The 21,027-nt window shown below is 30.8% G+C and overlaps 1 protein-coding gene across 1 annotated transcript; it reads left to right on the top strand.

Annotated features, from left to right (window-relative positions):
• The first annotated feature begins 210 nt into the window (after window positions 1-210).
• Window positions 211-1,034, top strand: LOC111414750 (uncharacterized). The gene is made up of 3 exons (XM_023046189.2): window positions 211-361; window positions 418-534; window positions 591-1,034. Exons 1-3 carry the CDS (start codon window positions 272-274, stop codon window positions 942-944), a joined length of 561 nt encoding a protein of 186 aa, XP_022901957.2. The 5' UTR covers window positions 211-271; the 3' UTR covers window positions 945-1,034.
• The last annotated feature ends 19,993 nt before the right edge of the window (window positions 1,035-21,027 follow it).

Genomic DNA, 21,027 nt, shown 5'->3' with positions numbered 1-21,027 from the left:
AATTATAATTCTTGGTATCTAAATTGAGACGAGATGACGTAATACCAATTTTAGTGGGTACTGCATAAATCGGAAATGTTCGTTATTAAATTGCCACGATACATTTGTGGGAAAAGGATGAAATCGCGGTGCAAAGCGCCCCCCACCTCCTTTTGAAACGACCCGCCGTCCCCTTACGGGCGTTTTAAGAAAGGTTATTGTTCAGTTTTCATTCCCATTCAAGTGCCGGTAGCAATAGGTTCTCTTTTACACAGTTCTTATCAGTTAAATCATGAAAATCGTAATCATTCTTTTTACGTGCATTTTGTGCCACATTCCAAATAATATGGGTGAATCATCAACTCCATCTCCAACACCTCAAGTAAGTAATTATTATTATCTATTAGATAACTTAATTAATCTATTAATTATTTTTAGGTGATGCAATTTTTCCAGGTGATACAACGGTTACAAAAATACATGTTACACCCAAAACCACGAGAAGTGATGTTGATTACAAGAGAACTTTTACCAGATTCTACAAGAATTCGAAAGGTATTTTTTTTTATTTTCTCATTATACGTTAATAATAATAATTAATTAATATTTAGGTAGATCCAATAGTCATAATTGTAAACGAATGTCCAAAGTTCGTTGGTTTGGTAGGTTTCCAACAACCTTGTGTTGTCACGAAGAGTAAATATTTAGAGGTTCACGTAACAATTTTGAATCCAAAACCGACGAATTTGGCACTAAACGTCGAAGATCATATAGAGTGTTCTTGCGAATCGAAAATATTTTCGATGACGACTTCACAAATTTTTAAAACTAGCTACATTCCCCCCACAATTCCAACCATAAATATAACTGAAAAGAAATTGACCAATTCTGGTGATGTTCCTATTTATTTTTCCAAGCTAATTTTAATAATTACTCAATTATTTTTGGTATATTTATTTATTTAAATGTTTTTTTTTATTGATATTGACTGTTCTCTTGTATTTTATTACATAAAATTTATTGTATTTGCGCCTGTTCATTAAACATGTCTTAAAAAAAAATTTTCTTTTTTTTATATCTCTATTTTAATTATACTCCTTTTTTTACTCCTAATATCTCAGTCAGTTTTTCAAAGTTATAGTCTTTTTAGAGCGAATTATACAGGGTGTCTCAGCGAGACCAGTCATTAGACGTTTCTGGGGTTCTGGCGAAAATAAAAATTTGAGAATTCAGACTTAAGCATTATCAATTACGATCTCTTCGACTAAAATATTTTCAGATTTCTTGCACTTCCGGTTATACCGGAAGTCGCCACCTACTTTATTTTTTTAAATGGAACAGCCTGTATATTTTTACATATTTGGATTTGTCTGTTTTCAGGGTTTATAAATAACTTTACTTTTTGCAATTTGATTCGGCCGTTCTCGAGTTATTCGAATTTTTCTAGAAAAATCTGCTCCAGCAGACATTTGTTCAAAAAATCAGAGAACACTCGATTTTTGGGATATCAATTTAGGATTCAGAATATGCTTAAACAACATGATATGTTTTGGTGCCGAGAACGGCTATCTAGAACGTTTGGTCACTTTACTATGGCACGTTAACTTTTCAAAATTTGGAAGTACCATAACTTCATTTTTTTAAATGGCACCCCCCATATTTTATTACTTTGTCGTCTTCGGCGTCTCATTCTACATCTTTTATATCCGATATGTCCCATACCTAACATTAATAGTTTAGGAGATAATTAGGGTTTTTTGAAAAATGCACACATATATGGATATTTAGCCTAGTGTGCCATGAAAAACAAGCCTTCTCAATGAGTTTTTGACAAAAACTCACTTGTTTACGTCACTTGATGCATGTGAGCTAATAATTATCTTTAAACTAGAACTAACACTAGCACTATCACAAGAACTAACACTAGACCTAGAACAAAAATCTTTCGGGTTAAGCCGTGCGTTTTTTGAAAAAATGTTTGACGTTTCGGAAACAAGTTCGAAGTGACGAATTCGTTTTAAAATTTGACAATAAATACATGAAAAGCTAATTAATAACTAATTAGTGTTTAATTGTCAACTAAGTTGTTTTGTCAAATCCGGGTGGAGAAGAAACTCATCCCGGAGGGTTTGCCCAAGTATGTCCCAGGACTAGTGGAATAATAATAATAATAATAATTTATTCATGTAATATCACTAATTACATAGAAATCGTCATACAAAAAAAGAAAGATTATTTATTATAAAGATTATTTAAAAGACTAATCAAGAAGGTATTCAGACCACGAATAGTAACACTTGGCAACTAAATAGTCCTTCACACATTTTTTAAAACTCAAAATTTTCTTACTTCTGACGTCTTCGGGTAACTTGTTGTAGAATTTGACTCCCCAATAGTCAGCATATTTTTTAGTAGTTTCGATTCTGTGTAGTGGCGGTCTTAACATTTCTTTTCCTCTGGTGTTGTGTGAGTGGATATATCCATTTTCAGTAAATTTGATCTTATTTTCATGTACGTATACTAGAGTTGCTAATATGTATGCCCCAAATAAGGAAAGTAATTTTTCTCTTTTGAACGATTCTTTGCAACTTTCGGTCGATTCCAGATCACACAGTGCACGAACTGCCTTTTTCTGCAATCCGAAGACTCTTCCAATGTTGGACGAGTGGCCCCAAACAACAATGCCATACGTCGCAATCGTATAGAAATTCGCGTAGTAGGCAATTTTTGCAACTTCATGAGAGGCAACTTTTTTAAGACGTCGGATAACATAAACAGCCGTTGACAATTTTTTACATATGGCATCAATGTGAGGACACCACGTCAGCTTAACATCCAATATTAAACCTAGAAACTTAACAGCTTCAGAGTTGTTGGGTTTCTTAAAATCAATGACAAGTTTCTCAGTTTTGTTTTCATTCAGTTTTAGCTTATTGTTCGAGAACCATTCTTTAGCTCTTTTGGTTGCAGCCGTGGACCGCTCCCGCAACGCCTGATGATCTCTATCTTTGATCAAGATTGAAGTATCGTCTGCATAAATACAAACATCTTCCTTGACATGCACCGGTAAGTCGTTGATGTATATCAAAAACAGCAGAGGGCCGAGTATTGACCCTTGAGGTACTCCATATTTTATTTCCTTCATTTCAGACGATTGATTTGCCCAGAAGACATATTGTTGTCTTCCATGCAGATAGGATCTAATCAGATTTAATTGTTGACCTCTAATTCCGTAGAAACTTAGTTTACCCAACAGTACTTCATGACACACCGTGTCAAACGCTTTGCTTAGGTCCAATAGATTGATTTGCACCAGCTGCTGCTCATCCAAACCATTCAATACAAATTCCATTACCTTCATAATCCCAGAAATTGTGGATCTATTTTCACGATAACCATGTTGGTTATTATTTAAAAAATCATTGCGGTTTAAATATCTTACTAATCTGTTTAAAATTAACTTTTCAAAGACCTTTGAGAGAACTGGCAGAATCGAAATCGGCCTATAATTTTCACAGTCGTTAACATCACCTTTCTTGTGGACTGGTAGAACCTTCGCTATTTTCATTTCTTCTGGAAAAACACCTTCAGACGCACATTGATTGAGGAGAAACGTTAGTGGTTCCACACACTGTTGAATGAATATTGGTTTTCAAGCCATATTTATCAGCTGTATTATTATTCTTCATTTTGTTCACAACTTCAATTAATTCGAAGACAGTTATAGGTTCAAAGTAATACTTCTTATCGTCGACATATTTCAGCTAGAAGGGGGAATTCTACGAGCAATGCGAAGGAGCAGCCATGGGATCACCTCTGTCTCCTGTGATAGCCAATTTTTACATGGAGATGTTTGAAGAGGAGGCGCTAAAGAAGAGTCCTTGGAAACCGAAGCTATGGCTCCGTTACGTCGATGACACTTTCGTGATCTGGCAACATGGAAAAGAGCAACTCCAGGAATTTCTAGACCACCTCAATTCACAGCACCCCATGATAAAATTTACCATGGAAACAGAAAATGCAAAACAGTTGCCATTCCTGGATGTGTTAGTCACTAGGAAAACAGATGGGGGCATGGAACTGGGAGTATATCGAAAGAAGACACATACGAATAGGTACCTGCAGGCTTCATCCCACCACCTTATTCCAGCGAGCAGAGAGGATATGCGATAAAGAGAACCTAAGAAAAGAAGAAAGATTCCTAGAAGATGTGCTGCAGAAGAACGGCTACACGATGAGAGATATCCGACGATCCACCAAACCACACAAACAGAACGATGACTCGGTAAGTACGACACCAGCCGGTTTTATCTGCCTTCCTTATGTTTCAGGTGTGACGGAGCGAATTGCGAGGCGTCTGAAGAAGAATGATATCGTGGTACGATACGGTACGGTCAGCAAAATACAAAACGCTCTTCCGATAGCCAAAGACAAACTAACCCCATTAAAGGGAGCTGGAGTCTACCGGCTATCTTGCAGTTACGGAAAATATTACGTTGGCCAAACTGGACGTAACATCGAGTGCCGCATCAAGAAACACGAAAGAGACGTCCTACTAAGGAAGATCCAACAGTCTGCAGTCGCAGAGCATTGCCACAAAGGAGGACATAGCATAGAGTTCGAAAAAACCAAAGTGCTAGCAAGAAACGGACATTACTTCCAAAGATTGACAAGAGAGGCGATAGAGATTCATCGACATGGGAATAACATGAATAGAGAAGATGGCAGGGAACTCAGCCGCACATGGAAGATGTTGGTGAACTCAACGAAGCCTTCTCCACCCGGATTTGACAAAACAACTTAGTTGATAATTAGACACTAATTAGTTATTAATTAGCTTTTCATGTATTTATTGTCAAATTTTAAAACGAATTCGTCACTTCGAACTTGTTTCTGAAGAACTAATGACCGGTCTCGCTGAGACACCTGTATATTCCTGTATATTTAACCTTTAACTACACGCGCTGGTGTACTTTATACACCACGCGCAGCAAAACACGTATAGAAACCTGTTAAGTTGACAACAGTGATATCATGCGCCCTCTATCGTCTTACTATAGTATCTAGATTAGCCAACAATAGTTACAGTCAGATACATGCGAGGTAGGTGAACGGGTTGTTCGTATTTTCGTGGAAAAACCTCGTGGTGAACAAAATACACCGCGCGTGTAGCCATGTGAGTATATCTTTGAAAGTTATTTTATTATCAAATATAACATTTCACTGGTTTTTTTTTCAATGTATTTTCAAATTCAATGCATTTTTTTAAAAGTTGTTAGGTACTTGTTTTTTTTAGGGATCGAGTCAAAATTAAGGACCCAAAACGCCTCACACAAGAAGAGCTAGAGACTCTTGCACAAGTTATTTGGGATGATGTTTCGGAAGAAGAAGTGGGAGGCAATGAAGAGACATCAGAAGAGGAAGTTATAAGCGAAAGCGATCACAGCTCTGATTCAGAGCAGGAATCTGACGATCAAATTGCCGCCTTCACAGACAGTGTGGTGAGGGACATTGAAGAAGAAGAGGAAGAGAAATACTTTTTAGGAAAGGATAAAGTGACACAATGGAGCAAACGCTCACTTGCATCTAAATTTAGTAAAATTGGTAAGAAAAATATAGTTAGAATCTTTCCTGGGCCAAAGCAATGCTCTCGAGATATAACTTCTGAAAAAAGCGCGTTTGAAAAAGTTTTTACCGACGATATTATTGAAACAATTCTTGTGTACACCAATATAGAAATAGAAAAAAAGCGAGCAAATTTCGAAAGAGCTGGAGATGCAAAAAATATTTCAAAAAACGAATTCTTGGCGTTTATAGGATTGTTATATTTGACTGGTATAAGAAAGGAAAATCATACTCACTTTCTGTAGTTGTGGGCGAAAGATGGGACCGGATGTGAAATATTTAGGGCCAATATGGGGTGCAACAGGTTTTTATTTATGTTATGCGCTATACGATTTGACGATAAGGTCACTAGAACTGAGAGAAAAAAAACGGATAAACTCGCAGCCATACGATTTGTTTTTGATCGTTTTATAGAAAATTTTCAAAATAATTATTGTCTTGGTACACAAATGACGATAGATGAAATGTTAATTCCGTTTAGAGGCAGATGCAGCTTTATTCAATACTTACCAAGCAAACCAGCTAAGTATGGGATGAAAGCATTCGTGTTATGTGATTCTAAAACCTTCTATGTGACCAATATGGAGATATATTGTGGAAAGCAACCTGAAGGACCCTATAACAAATCTACTAAACCAGCTGACGTAATTCATCGCTTACTAGAACCGTGGAAAGGTAAAAATAGAAATTTAACTTGCGACAATTGGTATACCAGCTATCCATTGGCAAAGGAGCTTCTTACCCAAAAAATAACATTGGTAGGAACGTTGAAAAAAAACAAGAGGGAACTTCCACAAGAGTTTTTGCCGAATAAAAAGAGACAAGTAGGATCTTCGATATTTGGGTCTCAAAAGGATGTTACCATCGTGTCATTTACTCCAAAAAAGGGCAAAGCGGTAATCTTGCTGTCATCAATGCATAGCAATTCATCAGTAGATCCCGAAACCAAGAAGCCAGATATTATTCTGGATTATAATGCTAACAAAGGTGGAGTCGACACTGTTGACAAGATGTGCAGCACGTATTCGGTATCTAGAAGAACCAGAAGGTGGCCATTACTTGTCTTTTTTCAACTGCTGAACATAGCAGGTATAAATAGTCAGATCCTGTACAATGCCAATCATACTGAAAATCCGCACAAATACAGAAGAGAATATCTAAAGGCGTTAGCAATGTCTTTGATGAAACCTTACCTGGAAGAAAGGGCAGAAGTCAAAAGTTTACCATTTGATACACAGGTTTTTCTCTCGAAATATAAAAGGCCTTTGAAGCAATGTGACGAAGAACCGCCAGCAAAAATACGGAAAAGGTGTTTTTGTTGCGGAAGGCAAAAGAATAGGGTAACAACAATCACTTGTAGTATATGCAACCAGCCGGTGTGCAAAGAACATGCTGTTACTACTGTTACCTGTCCAACGTGCAAAAATGACCAACAAGTTTCCGGAAATAGTGAATAAAGGTAGTCGAATTAAAACAGGTTCCAGTGTTCTTTGTTGCTTGTTTTTTAATTCGTTTTTTTTACCTACATTATAAGATTTTTTTTTAATTTTTGTATAATTTCAAAACGAGTTTTGATAATGTTCTTTCTTAAAAATAAATCAGGAAATAGCTTAACTTAGTGTCTTACTCTAAATAAATTAAATGTTGGTATTTTAATAGTGGTGTATAGAATACACCATGCGTAAGTAACGTACATAACGTAAGTAACGTTATGTTTTAGGGCGCGTGTAGTTAAAGGTTAAGCAACACGTGTTATGATACAAAATGTTGATTGAGTTGGTAAAGTTGTTAAAAAAAAATGAGGTGATGACGCGACACAGACGACGCGCCGCGCGATAAAGAAGGTGAACTCTATGATATAATTAGCAACACTTCATTGATGCAGTACGAAAGACCGACGTCGTCATCGTCTCGATGTATCGCGCCTAGTAACGCCTGTATAATTCGTACAATAACCTTTATAAAAATATAAAATTTAATTTTTGCCACGGTTTAGATTCAAAATTAGTTGATGCAGAAATGAGGAAGAACAATGTAAGGATCTAAATTTTATCATAAAGTGGTCGATGATTCATATTCATTTCGTGGTCAATGGACAAGTTTAATCTTTGCATTCAGGTGATGACCAACAATTGTCCAATAAGAAAAGGATTTGTTGGCGATGTAGTATAGAAGAAATGTTTACATTATCGTATACGCGAGATGTTAAATATTTACTTTAAAACGTTTCTCGAGTTGAGTTAAGTACACAAATTTGTTTTATTTTCCTGTTCCGACCTTCCCCAATAAAAGATAACTTTTATTGAAAAGTATTATTTATTAAAGTCAATCAAAAATTATCATTTTTTTTAAAATTATTTGTAATAAAACCGAAGGTATAGACAACATGGTTGATGTGTTAGGGAATTGCGTGGGTGGAGAACGCAAGGAGCCGGCCCGGCCTCAATAAGTCCCACGTGTTTGGTCGCGTGTTCGAAATGGCGGTTCATTTAAAAAGAAAATAATAGCCTTTGCTGCGTGCGCAAGCGACCAATCTTGATAGTTACGGGACTCCACCCATTTCCACCTAACTACAAGAAACCAACGTGGTGCAATGGATGCAATCCATAAAAACATTCCAAATATTTTTATTTCACTCAATTATAATTCAATTATTTACTAAAATTATATTTAATTCTAATTGCAATTTAAAGTGCAAAAATTTTATTTCTATTAATAAATATTTCGAAAATAGTGTGAATGACCACTCAAAATGTAATTGCTATTAAACCGGCTAAGTAGGCAACTCATATTACATCAATACATTTTTTTTGCAACATATTACAATTTTAGTTGAACCCTATATATTCCTATAACACTCCAAACAACGTGGTTTTAATAAATTTAGATAATCCTTTTGGGTTTGCCCGTTAAATGAAGTTGGAGCTGCTCTTGGGCAGACTTTAATCTATGTTAATACGTATGGAAAACAAAAGGCAGCTCAACACCGCTATCCGAAAATACAAACAAACACTTCCCATGAAATCAAGATGTTTTGAATAATGACACCAACAGTAATGACAGAACCTGGGAATAACGAAAAATCTTCATTACAAATCATATTGCCCTTTGAATAATTGGTGAATTCCAGAAGACCCATAACACGCACATCGAGAAGTTTGAATCGCTGGAACGCCGGATACAAAAAAAGAAAAGTAATAGTTTACCAGTAGAAACAATCGTCATCAACAGATCGAGTGTCCCAGTAACAAAAGATGAAACCACTGTGCTCGCTAAAAGATGATGTTGACAAGATGATGACAAAATGATGAACCTACTGGACCCAGCCACCTACAGAAAGATCAAGAAGGACCCCACAGACAGAATCGTAAGGAAAATGAAGGACCTGATAAAATTCACAGGAATTCCAGCAGAACAGCAGAAAGGATTGTTTGTGCAGGATCCGGTACCACCAAGAATTTATGGACTACCGAAGATTCATAAACCAGACGTCCCCCTCCGCCCTATCGTGAACGCTATCAACTCCCCAACATACCAGTTGGTCAAATATCTCGCAAAGATTCTGTCTCCTTTTACAGGAAACACGGAATCATATGTCAGGGATTCTACACATTTTGTGAAATCGGTAAAGGGTATAAAGCTAGACGCTGAGGATATTTTGGTAAGTTTCGATGTTGAGTCTCTTTTTACCAGGGTACCAGTCAAGGATGCCTCCGCCAGAAGCTCATTCCCGAGGGATTACTGCGAGGGACATCAACCGGGCCACCAAGCAGCAAAAGCAGAAAGAAAGCTGTCTTCCCTGTTTCAGGTGTGACGGAATGAATTGCCGGGCACATCAAGAAAAACGACATCGTGGTACGATACGGGACGGTGAATAAGATTCGGAACACACTCCCAATAGCCAAGGACAAACTAACTCCATTAAAAGGAGCGGGAGTCTACCGACTATCGTGTAGTTGTGGGAAGGTTTACGTTGGCCAAACTGGACGCAACGTCGAGTGCCGCATGAAAGAGCATGAAAGGGATGTAAGGTTGAAGAAGATGACAGAGGGACACCGAATAGACTTCGAACAAGCAAAGGTACTGGCTAGAGACAACAGATATTACCAAAGGCTGACAAGAAAAGCCATAGAAATCTATCGACATAGAAATAACGTCAACAGAGGAGATGGCTGGGAGCTTAGGAAAACATGGAACATGGTAGTGAACACGAAGACCTCCTCCCGCCTCACACCGGATGCGACTCAATTAGTTAATAATTAGCTTGTAATGCTATTGTTACCGTTGAACCAAGGAAGAAATCACAGAATACCTATTATCAACATCTAATCTGATGCCTGCAGTATATAGTCTTGCAAGCAGTATTATATTGTCTAGTCTACTGTTAGAAGTGGGAATTATTTAAACTTTCATTAGCAGTATTTAATTTTGTAACAACAGATACAAGTTTTTCCAAGCAGTATCATGCCATCTAGAGTAACTACACTCCTGCACAAAGTATTTAGTGCTTCATTATCAATATCTAGTTTTCTGGCAGCAGTATTACGCGTTCTGACGGCAGCATTAAACTTTTGACAGCAGTATCTAGGTTTCTATTAACATTATATAATCTTCCATCAGCAGTATTTAGTTTTGTAACAGCAGTATACAATTTTTTCCAAGCAGTATCATGTCATCTGTAGTAACTACACTTCTATACCCCTCCATTAACAATATCTAGTCATCTAGTCAGTATCTAGGCTTGTATTATTAGTATTTAATCATCTATTGACAGTATCCAGTCTTGTACCAACAGTATACTATATTTTGCAAGCAATATCGTGTAGTCTGGAAAAAGTAGACATCTATAAATAGTTATTTAACCAACAAGTCTATTAATGAAGGCGATTAATTATCGAGATAATTAATCGCATTTTAATATACGAGTTAGTTACAATATTTTTCCGTTGACCGTCTTTTCAACAAAATAGAGAAAATCCATCGTTGAAAAATCTCCCAATTCTGTCACTAGCAAAATAAACTCACTTTTAATGTGTCATAATTTATTTTTGTAGTCTTACCGAATAGATATAGTGGTCGGTTGGGTCGGTATTCCAAATTTCATTGGAGAATATTTATTAAATTGACTACTATTTAGTTCTGTCGGACTTTCTTAAAATCGTTTATTAATAGAAAATCGTTTATTAATAGGTGTCATTAATGAATGATTTTGTATACATTTATAAATCTTATAAATACACGGTCGACGGAAAAAGTATTTAACTATTACCATCGGCTATTAAAGTATTTATTAAATTAGTATACTGTCTTCTGTCAGCAATATTAAGGCTTTTGACGGCAGTATTAAACTTTTAACAGCAGTATCTAGGCTTCTATTAGCATTATTTAATCGTTCATCGGCAATATTTACTTCTGTAACAACAGCATACAATTTTTTCCAAGCAGTAACGTGTCGTAGGATAAATATACTTTACACAAAGTATTTAACGCTTCATTAACAATATCTAGTTTTTGACGTTCGCAGTGTCTAGCTTTTTGACAACAGTATTAAAGAACTAAAATTTAAAAAATTGAATATTCTGCCATTTCTTTGTCTTTTTTATAACATATATAAAAAATATAAATGAAACTGTTATTATAATAATAATAACGCCACGTGTATTTGGTTGCCTACCCATTTTATTAAATCGCCTTTTAAAAATTGCTTTAATCTAACTCCTACGTCTAATTACGTTTATTGTGGTAAGAGGTGTTAGAAAAAGAGTTACCATATTAATAGTATAATTTTATTTATTAAGCAGCGTTCTCTATTGGCAAGAAGCAACATTACTTGATTCACCAAAAACTATTAATACAGTATACCTCTTTTTAAGTATAACGGGTGTTATAACCAATTTATTTATTATAACTATTTTTACCTACGTAAATAATTTCACTATTTCCAAATAATATAGGTTTACCAGCGCACTAAACATTCAAAATCATAATTCTTTACGTCACCTCATTCAACACCAAGACATTTAAATAGAACAAGATTCACCATTCACATTTATTCAAATTTTTATAAATCCGTAGATTTTCACGCGTGAATTTACATTGTAGCCACACCCGTGTAAAAACAGCTATATACTGAAGAAATTTATTATCAAAGATATGAATAACATCCTGAAAATAATGATAGTGATAACCGCATTCTACAGGATATATACAAGAATTTGTTTAAAAAAGTACGTGTTTCCACGTATTAGCGTTTTTCTAGAATAAAGAAATTACATTTTCTTTTATCATGGTTCTTTTAATAGATATTCAGATATTTTAGTTTCAATGAAAATTCGTTTTAGAATAATATTCTGATTTATATACGGGGTGTTTAGAAATTGGCGGATCGACTACGATCGAGTGTGAATCAAAATTCTTAATGTTAAAATGTTGTTCTACTATGTTGCCAAATATGTTTTTTATGAAGATGTGATAATGAAAAAGTGTTAAAAATGAACTTTAATGCTAAAGAAAACAACAGAAGTACTAACAGGATAGTAATGAAGAGAATCAAGAGAAGAAAATTGGAGTATCTTGGACATATTATGAGAAACAGATACAAATACCGCATTTTGAGATGATAGCTTAAACACTTAAGGCGATGTTACACGGTTCACTTCTGCCTTTTAATTTGGATGAAGCAACGAAATTGAATCATATAAACATAAAAGTGAATCTTCAATGTGATTGTGCTATCGCGTTGAAAGAATTAGGGTAGGCACACACGGTCGATTATTCATCGACGAAACAGTTTAGTTGGATTGGTTTGAAATCGCGATGCATTATCAATTTATAACCGACTAAAAGTTGTTCATAAATCGTGTTGTATGCACACACATATCGATTTCGAAAGAACTTGTATTTATATTGTATTGAATATTGAATAATACCGGGAAATAATTCAAATTTTTAAAATAATGTATTTGTATTACTTTAATATACAGTGTGGTAATTAATTATCGTACCCGACGTCATCATTGCAAGTATGCAACCCATATCACAATATTGGTATTGCAATACACGATTTGCGTATAATGAGTATTGCACTGTGATTTTGGTTGCATACTTGCAATGATGACGTCGGGTACGATAATTAATTAACACACTGTATTTAGTGTAGTATATAATTAACTGCGGTAGTAAAACGGAAAATAATTTAACTTAATTTTTGATATAAATTCACTTATCATAAAATAATTGAGAGAAACTAAAGTAGTAATCGATTTATGTTATACTAGAGAAGACACTTCAACTCTCAAAAAAGTTGCGCGCGCAACCTAAATTCCTAAAAAGCTCAACTAAACTATCGACTGTGTGTGCGCTTCAATATGAAGCTGTGGCATTATTGCAGTTGTACGATAGTTGCACAACTTTTTAATCATAAGTGCACATCGACTCCTTTTGATTAAAAAATCGAGTTGATCTGCAATTGTATTGTGTGCGCACCTACATTAAACTTAATACATTTATGTCCATCGACTAAACTATCGACCCTTAGGCTGGTTTAATATTTTCACTTTTGAAGTGAATTGCGGTTCATCATTCAAATGAAAGAGAATTGGACGTGTAAACACATGTATTGAATGATTCAGTACATGTTCATTGCAGTTAAAAAATATGCTCCTACTTAAGCAAGAAATGAACTTACCTACTTAACCTACTGAACCTACTTAAGAAATAAAAGATATGCTTAAACAGCATATCTTTCATTTCTGCGCCTTTCAACAAAAGTGAATCAATTTGGTTGAACCGTGTAATTTTGTTGGCTTAATCTGCCAACAAAAACTACAAAATGTTATGGTTCAGGAACGACTGCAGTTATAAGCTCCCCCACTATAAGTTCCCCATTAAATTCACGGTCTACATAGGATTTTGTAGATACAAATATTCAATTTGTAAATTCAACATGTTTATCATCTCAAACATCTTGGTTCGTGAACTCACCAGACTATATTATTGAAGATAATTTGAAACATTAACTCAATATTCGCCGACTTATCACACTCAGTCTACTACTCAAACACCTACACAACAGTTTGACCAATATAAATGCATCCTGTAGATTCTGCACAATATTAATAAGAAATAAAATAAAAATAGAAGATAACAAATATAAATTGGTTGTTTTATTTATGATACTTATTACCTTGATGTAATCTCGTAGTGCTATCCAGATAGCTTCACATACTTCTAGGATAAAAGAAGAAATTGTGCATCAAATTGTTCCAATGATCCAAAACAATCACCAATAGCAAGATGTTTGAGGACGATTTGCAATTTTATTCGTGCTGGTATATCTCATCACAGTACTTTCTTTCTAGATTATTGGAGTAAGCATTTTTAGAAGTTCTTCAAATTTTGTTTTATTCAGTCGAAGATTATATAAATCTGGATCCTCTTCTGCCAATTCTCTCAATAGACAGTTTGAAGCTCCCAAGGTCTGTCTTCTTAATATTCATGGTCGTACCCACCAACGCCTTCTATTTCTTTGCTTCTTTTTTGTTAACTTCTTAATTAAATGATCACAAATTAAGGTTATTCCCAACCGTACGACCTCTTCGTAAACAGCATATCTTTCATTTCTGCGCCTTTCAACAAAAGTTAATCAATTTGGTTGAACCGTGTAATATCGCCGTTAAGAACATGGTTCTTAAAAACGCAATGATTCAGAGAGATAATGTTTTTCAGGAAATTTTATTAATATTATCATACAGTTTTTATATCATATGATAAACTAGAGTCTTCAAGCTTTAATTTAACATATACATCATATCATTACCATTAAAAATAGAGATGATATGATTTTTTGAAAATTTGACGTTATTTTCTTTTTCAAATTTGATAGTGTTTTCTTTAATACCTTTTTTCAGGAAATTTTATTAATATTATCATACAATTTTTAAATCATATCGTAAATTAGAGTCTTCAAGCTTTAAGTTAATATATACATCATATCATTACAATTAAAAATAGAGATGATATGATTTTTTGAAAATTTGACGTTATTTTGTTTTTGCAAATTTGACAGTGTTTTCTTTAGTACCGTTTTTCAGGAAATTTTATTAATATTATCATACAGTTTTTATATCATATCATAAACTAGAGTCTTCAAGCTTTAATTTAACATATACATCATATCATTACCATTAAAAATAGAGATGAATTGATTTTTTGAAAATTTGACATTATTTTGTTTTTGCAAATTTGACAGTGTTTTCTTTAGTACCGTTTTTCAGGAAGTTTTATTAATATTATCATACAGTTTTTATATCATATCATAAACTAGAGTCTTCAAGCTTTAATTTAATATATACATCATATCATTACCATTAAAAATAGAGATGATATGATTTTTTGAAAATTTGACGTTATTTTCTTTTTCAAATTTGATAGTGTTTTCTTTAATACCTTTTTTCAGGAAATTTTATTAATATTATCATACAATTTTTAAATCATATCGTAAGTTAGAGTCTTCAAGCTTTAAGTTAATATATACATCATATCATTACAATTAAAAATAGAGATATAATTTTTTGAAAGTTTTAGATTATTTTATATTTTCAAATTTGACAGTGTTTTCTTTAGTACCGTTTTTCAGGCAATTTTATTAATATTATCATACAGTTTTTATATCATATCATAAACTAGAGTCTTCAAGCTTTAATTTAACATATACATCATATCATTACCATTAAAAATAGAGATGAATTGATTTTTTGAAAATTTGACATTACTTTGTTTTTGCAAATTTGACAGTGTTTTCTTTAGTACCGTTTTTCAGGAAATTTTATTAATATTATCATACAGTTTTTATATCATATCATAAACTAGAGTCTTCAAGCTTTAATTTAATATATACATCATATCATTACCATTAAAAATAGAGATGAATTGATTTTTTGAAAATTTGACATTATTTTGTTTTTGCAAATTTGACAGTGTTTTCTTTAGTACCGTTTTTCAGGAAGTTTTATTAATATTATCATACAGTTTTTATATCATATCATAAACTAGAGTCTTCAAGCTTTAATTTAATATATACATCATATCATTACCATTAAAAATAGAGATGATATGATTTTTTGAAAATTTGACGTTATTTTGTTTTTGCAAATTTGACAGTGTTTTCTTTAGTACCGTTTTTCAGGAAATTTTATTAATATTATCATACAGTTTTTATATCATATCATAAACTAGAGTCTTCAAGCTTTAATTTAATATATACATGATATCATTACCATTAAAAATAGAGATGATATGATTTTTTGAAAATTTGACGTTATTTTGTTTTTGCAAATTTGACAATGTTTTCTTTAGTACCGTTTTTCAGGAAATTTTATTAATATTATCATACAGTTTTTATATCATATCATAAATTAGAGTCTTCAAGCTTTAATTTAACATATACATCATATCATTACCATTAAAAATAGAGATGAATTGATTTTTTGAAAATTTGACATTATTTTGTTTTTGCAAATTTGACAGTGTTTTCTTTAGTACCGTTTTTCAGGAAGTTTTATTAATATTATCATACAGTTTTTATATCATATCATAAACTAGAGTCTTCAAGCTTTAATTTAATATATACATCATATCATTACCATTAAAAATAGAGATGATATGATTTTTTGAAAATTTGACGTTATTTTGTTTTTGCAAATTTGACAGTGTTTTCTTTAGTACCGTTTTTCAGGAAATTTTATTAATATTATCATACAGTTTTTATATCATATCATAAACTAGAGTCTTCAAGCTTTAATTTAACATATACATCATATCATTACCATTAAAAATAGAGATGTATTGATTTTTTGAAAATTTGACGTTATTTTGTTTTTGCAAATTTGACAGTGTTTTCTTTAGTACCGTTTTTCAGGAAATTTTATTAATATTATCATACAGTTTTTAAATCATATCGTAAATTAGAGTCTTCAAGCTTTAAGTTAATATATACATCATATCATTACAATTAAAAATAGAGATATAATTTTTTGAAAGTTTTAGATTATTTTATATTTTCAAATTTGACAGTGTTTTCTTTAGTACCGTTTTTCAGGAAATTTTATTAATATTATCATACAGTTTTTATATCATATCATAAATTAGAGTCTTCAAGCTTTAATTTAACATATACATCATATCATTACCATTAAAAATAGAGATGAATTGATTTTTTGAAAATTTGACATTATTTTGTTTTTGCAAATTTGACAGTGTTTTCTTTAGTACCGTTTTTCAGGAAGTTTTATTAATATTATCATACGGTTTTTATATCATATCATAAACTAGAGTCTTCAAGCTTTAATTTAACATATACATCATATCATTACCATTAAAAATAGATATGAATTGATTTTTTGAAAATTTGACATTATTTTGTTTTTGCAAATTTGACAGTGTTTTCTTTAGTACCGTTTTTCAGGAAGTTTTATTAATATTATCATACAGTTTTTATATCATATCATAAACTAGAGTCTTCAAGCTTTAATTTAACATATACATCATATCATTACCATTAAAAATAGAGATGAATTGATTTTTTGAAAATTTGACATTATTTTGTTTTTGCAAATTAGCCAGTGTTTTCTTTAGTACCGTTTTTCAGGAAGTTTTATTAATATTATCATACAGTTTTTATATCATATCATAAACTAGAGTCTTCAAGCTTTAATTTAATATATACATCATATCATTACCATTAAAAATAGAGATGATATGATTTTTTGAAAATTTGACGTTATTTTCTTTTTCAAATTTGATAGTGTTTTCTTTAATACCTTTTTTCAGGAAATTTTATTAATATTATCATACAATTTTTAAATCATATCGTAAATTAGAGTCTTGAAGCTTTAAGTTAATATATACATCATATCATTACAATTAAAAATAGAGATATAATTTTTTGAAAGTTTTAGATTATTTTATATTTTCAAATTTGACAGTGTTTTCTTTAGTACCGTTTTTCAGGAAATTTTATTAATATTATCATACAGTTTTTATATCATATCATAAACTAGAGTCTTCAAGCTTTAATTTAACATATACATCATATCATTACCATTAAAAATAGAGATGAATTGATTTTTTGAAAATTTGACGTTATTTTGTTTTTGCAAATTTGACAGTGTTTTCTTTAGTACCGTTTTTCAGGAAATTTTATTAATATTATCATACAGTTTTTATATCATATCATAAACTAGAGTCTTCAAGCTTTAATTTAATATATACATGATATCATTACCATTAAAAATAGAGATGATATGATTTTTTGAAAATTTGACGTTATTTTCTTTTTCAAATTTGATAGTGTTTTCTTTAATACCTTTTTTCAGGAAATTTTATTAATATTATCATACAATTTTTAAATCATATCGTAAATTAGAGTCTTCAAGCTTTAAGTTAATATATACATCATATCATTACAATTAAAAATAGAGATGATATGATTTTTTGAAAATTTGACGTTATTTTGTTTTTGCAAATTTGACAGTGTTTTCTTTAGTACCGTTTTTCAGGAAATTTTATTAATATTATCATACAGTTTTTATATCATATCATAAACTAGAGTCTTCAAGCTTTAATTTAACATATACATCATATCATTACCATTAAAAATAGAGATGAATTGATTTTTTGAAAATTTGACATTATTTTGTTTTTGCAAATTTGACAGTGTTTTCTTTAGTACCGTTTTTCAGGAAGTTTTATTAATATTATCATACAGTTTTTATATCATATCATAAACTAGAGTCTTCAAGCTTTAATTTAATATATACATCATATCATTACCATTAAAAATAGAGATGATATGATTTTTTGAAAATTTGACGTTATTTTCTTTTTCAAATTTGATAGTGTTTTCTTTAATACCTTTTTTCAGGAAATTTTATTAATATTATCATACAATTTTTAAATCATATCGTAAGTTAGAGTCTTCAAGCTTTAAGTTAATATATACATCACATCATTACAATTAAAAATAGAGATATAATTTTTTGAAAGTTTTAGATTATTTTATATTTTCAAATTTGACAGTGTTTTCTTTAGTACCGTTTTTCAGGCAATTTTATTAATATTATCATACAGTTTTTATATCATATCATAAACTAGAGTCTTCAAGCTTTAATTTAACATATACATCATATCATTACCATTAAAAATAGAGATGAATTGATTTTTTGAAAATTTGACATTACTTTGTTTTTGCAAATTTGACAGTGTTTTCTTTAGTACCGTTTTTCAGGAAATTTTATTAATATTATCATACAGTTTTTATATCATATCATAAACTAGAGTCTTCAAGCTTTAATTTAATATATACATCATATCATTACCATTAAAAATAGAGATGAATTGATTTTTTGAAAATTTGACATTATTTTGTTTTTGCAAATTTGACAGTGTTTTCTTTAGTACCGTTTTTCAGGAAGTTTTATTAATATTATCATACAGTTTTTATATCATATCATAAACTAGAGTCTTCAAGCTTTAATTTAATATATACATCATATCATTACCATTAAAAATAGAGATGATATGATTTTTTGAAAATTTGACGTTATTTTGTTTTTGCAAATTTGACAGTGTTTTCTTTAGTACCGTTTTTCAGGAAATTTTATTAATATTATCATACAGTTTTTATATCATATCATAAACTAGAGTCTTCAAGCTTTAATTTAATATATACATGATATCATTACCATTAAAAATAGAGATGATATGATTTTTTGAAAATTTGACGTTATTTTGTTTTTGCAAATTTGACAATGTTTTCTTTAGTACCGTTTTTCAGGAAATTTTATTAATATTATCATACAGTTTTTATATCATATCATAAATTAGAGTCTTCAAGCTTTAATTTAACATATACATCATATCATTACCATTAAAAATAGAGATGAATTGATTTTTTGAAAATTTGACATTATTTTGTTTTTGCAAATTTGACAGTGTTTTCTTTAGTACCGTTTTTCAGGAAGTTTTATTAATATTATCATACAGTTTTTATATCATATCATAAACTAGAGTCTTCAAGCTTTAATTTAATATATACATCATATCATTACCATTAAAAATAGAGATGATATGATTTTTTGAAAATTTGACGTTATTTTGTTTTTGCAAATTTGACAGTGTTTTCTTTAGTACCGTTTTTCAGGAAATTTTATTAATATTATCATACAGTTTTTATATCATATCATAAACTAGAGTCTTCAAGCTTTAATTTAACATATACATCATATCATTACCATTAAAAATAGAGATGTATTGATTTTTTGAAAATTTGACGTTATTTTGTTTTTGCAAATTTGACAGTGTTTTCTTTAGTACCGTTTTTCAGGAAATTTTATTAATATTATCATACAGTTTTTAAATCATATCGTAAATTAGAGTCTTCAAGCTTTAAGTTAATATATACATCATATCATTACAATTAAAAATAGAGATATAATTTTTTGAAAGTTTTAGATTATTTTATATTTTCAAATTTGACAGTGTTTTCTTTAGTACCGTTTTTCAGGAAATTTTATTAATATTATCATACAGTTTTTATATCATATCATAAATTAGAGTCTTCAAGCTTTAATTTAACATATACATCATATCATTACCATTAAAAATAGAGATGAATTGATTTTTTGAAAATTTGACATTATTTTGTTTTTGCAAATTTGACAGTGTTTTCTTTAGTACCGTTTTTCAGGAAGTTTTATTAATATTATCATACGGTTTTTATATCATATCATAAACTAGAGTCTTCAAGCTTTAATTTAACATATACATCATATCATTACCATTAAAAATAGATATGAATTGATTTTTTGAAAATTTGACATTATTTTGTTTTTGCAAATTTGACAGTGTTTTCTTTAGTACCGTTTTTCAGGAAGTTTTATTAATATTATCATACAGTTTTTATATCATATCATAAACTAGAGTCTTCAAGCTTTAATTTAACATATACATCATATCATTACCATTAAAAATAGAGATGATATGATTTTTTGAAAATTTGACGTTATTTTCTTTTTCAAATTTGATAGTGTTTTCTTTAATACCTTTTTTCAGGAAATTTTATTAATATTATCATACAATTTTTAAATCATATCGTAAGTTAGAGTCTTCAAGCTTTAAGTTAATATATACATCATATCATTACAATTAAAAATAGAGATATAATTTTTTGAAAGTTTTAGATTATTTTATATTTTCAAATTTGACAGTGTTTTCTTTAGTACCGTTTTTCAGGCAATTTTATTAATATTATCATACAGTTTTTATATCATATCATAAACTAGAGTCTTCAAGCTTTAATTTAACATATACATCATATCATTACCATTAAAAATAGAGATGAATTGATTTTTTGAAAATTTGACA

The sequence above is a fragment of the Onthophagus taurus genome, chromosome 1 (assembly GCF_036711975.1).
Source record: "Onthophagus taurus isolate NC chromosome 1, IU_Otau_3.0, whole genome shotgun sequence".
Lineage (NCBI taxonomy): Eukaryota > Metazoa > Arthropoda > Insecta > Coleoptera > Scarabaeidae > Onthophagus > Onthophagus taurus.
Note: the sequence above shows the minus strand (reverse complement) of the source record. Positions and strands in the feature narration are given on the sequence as shown.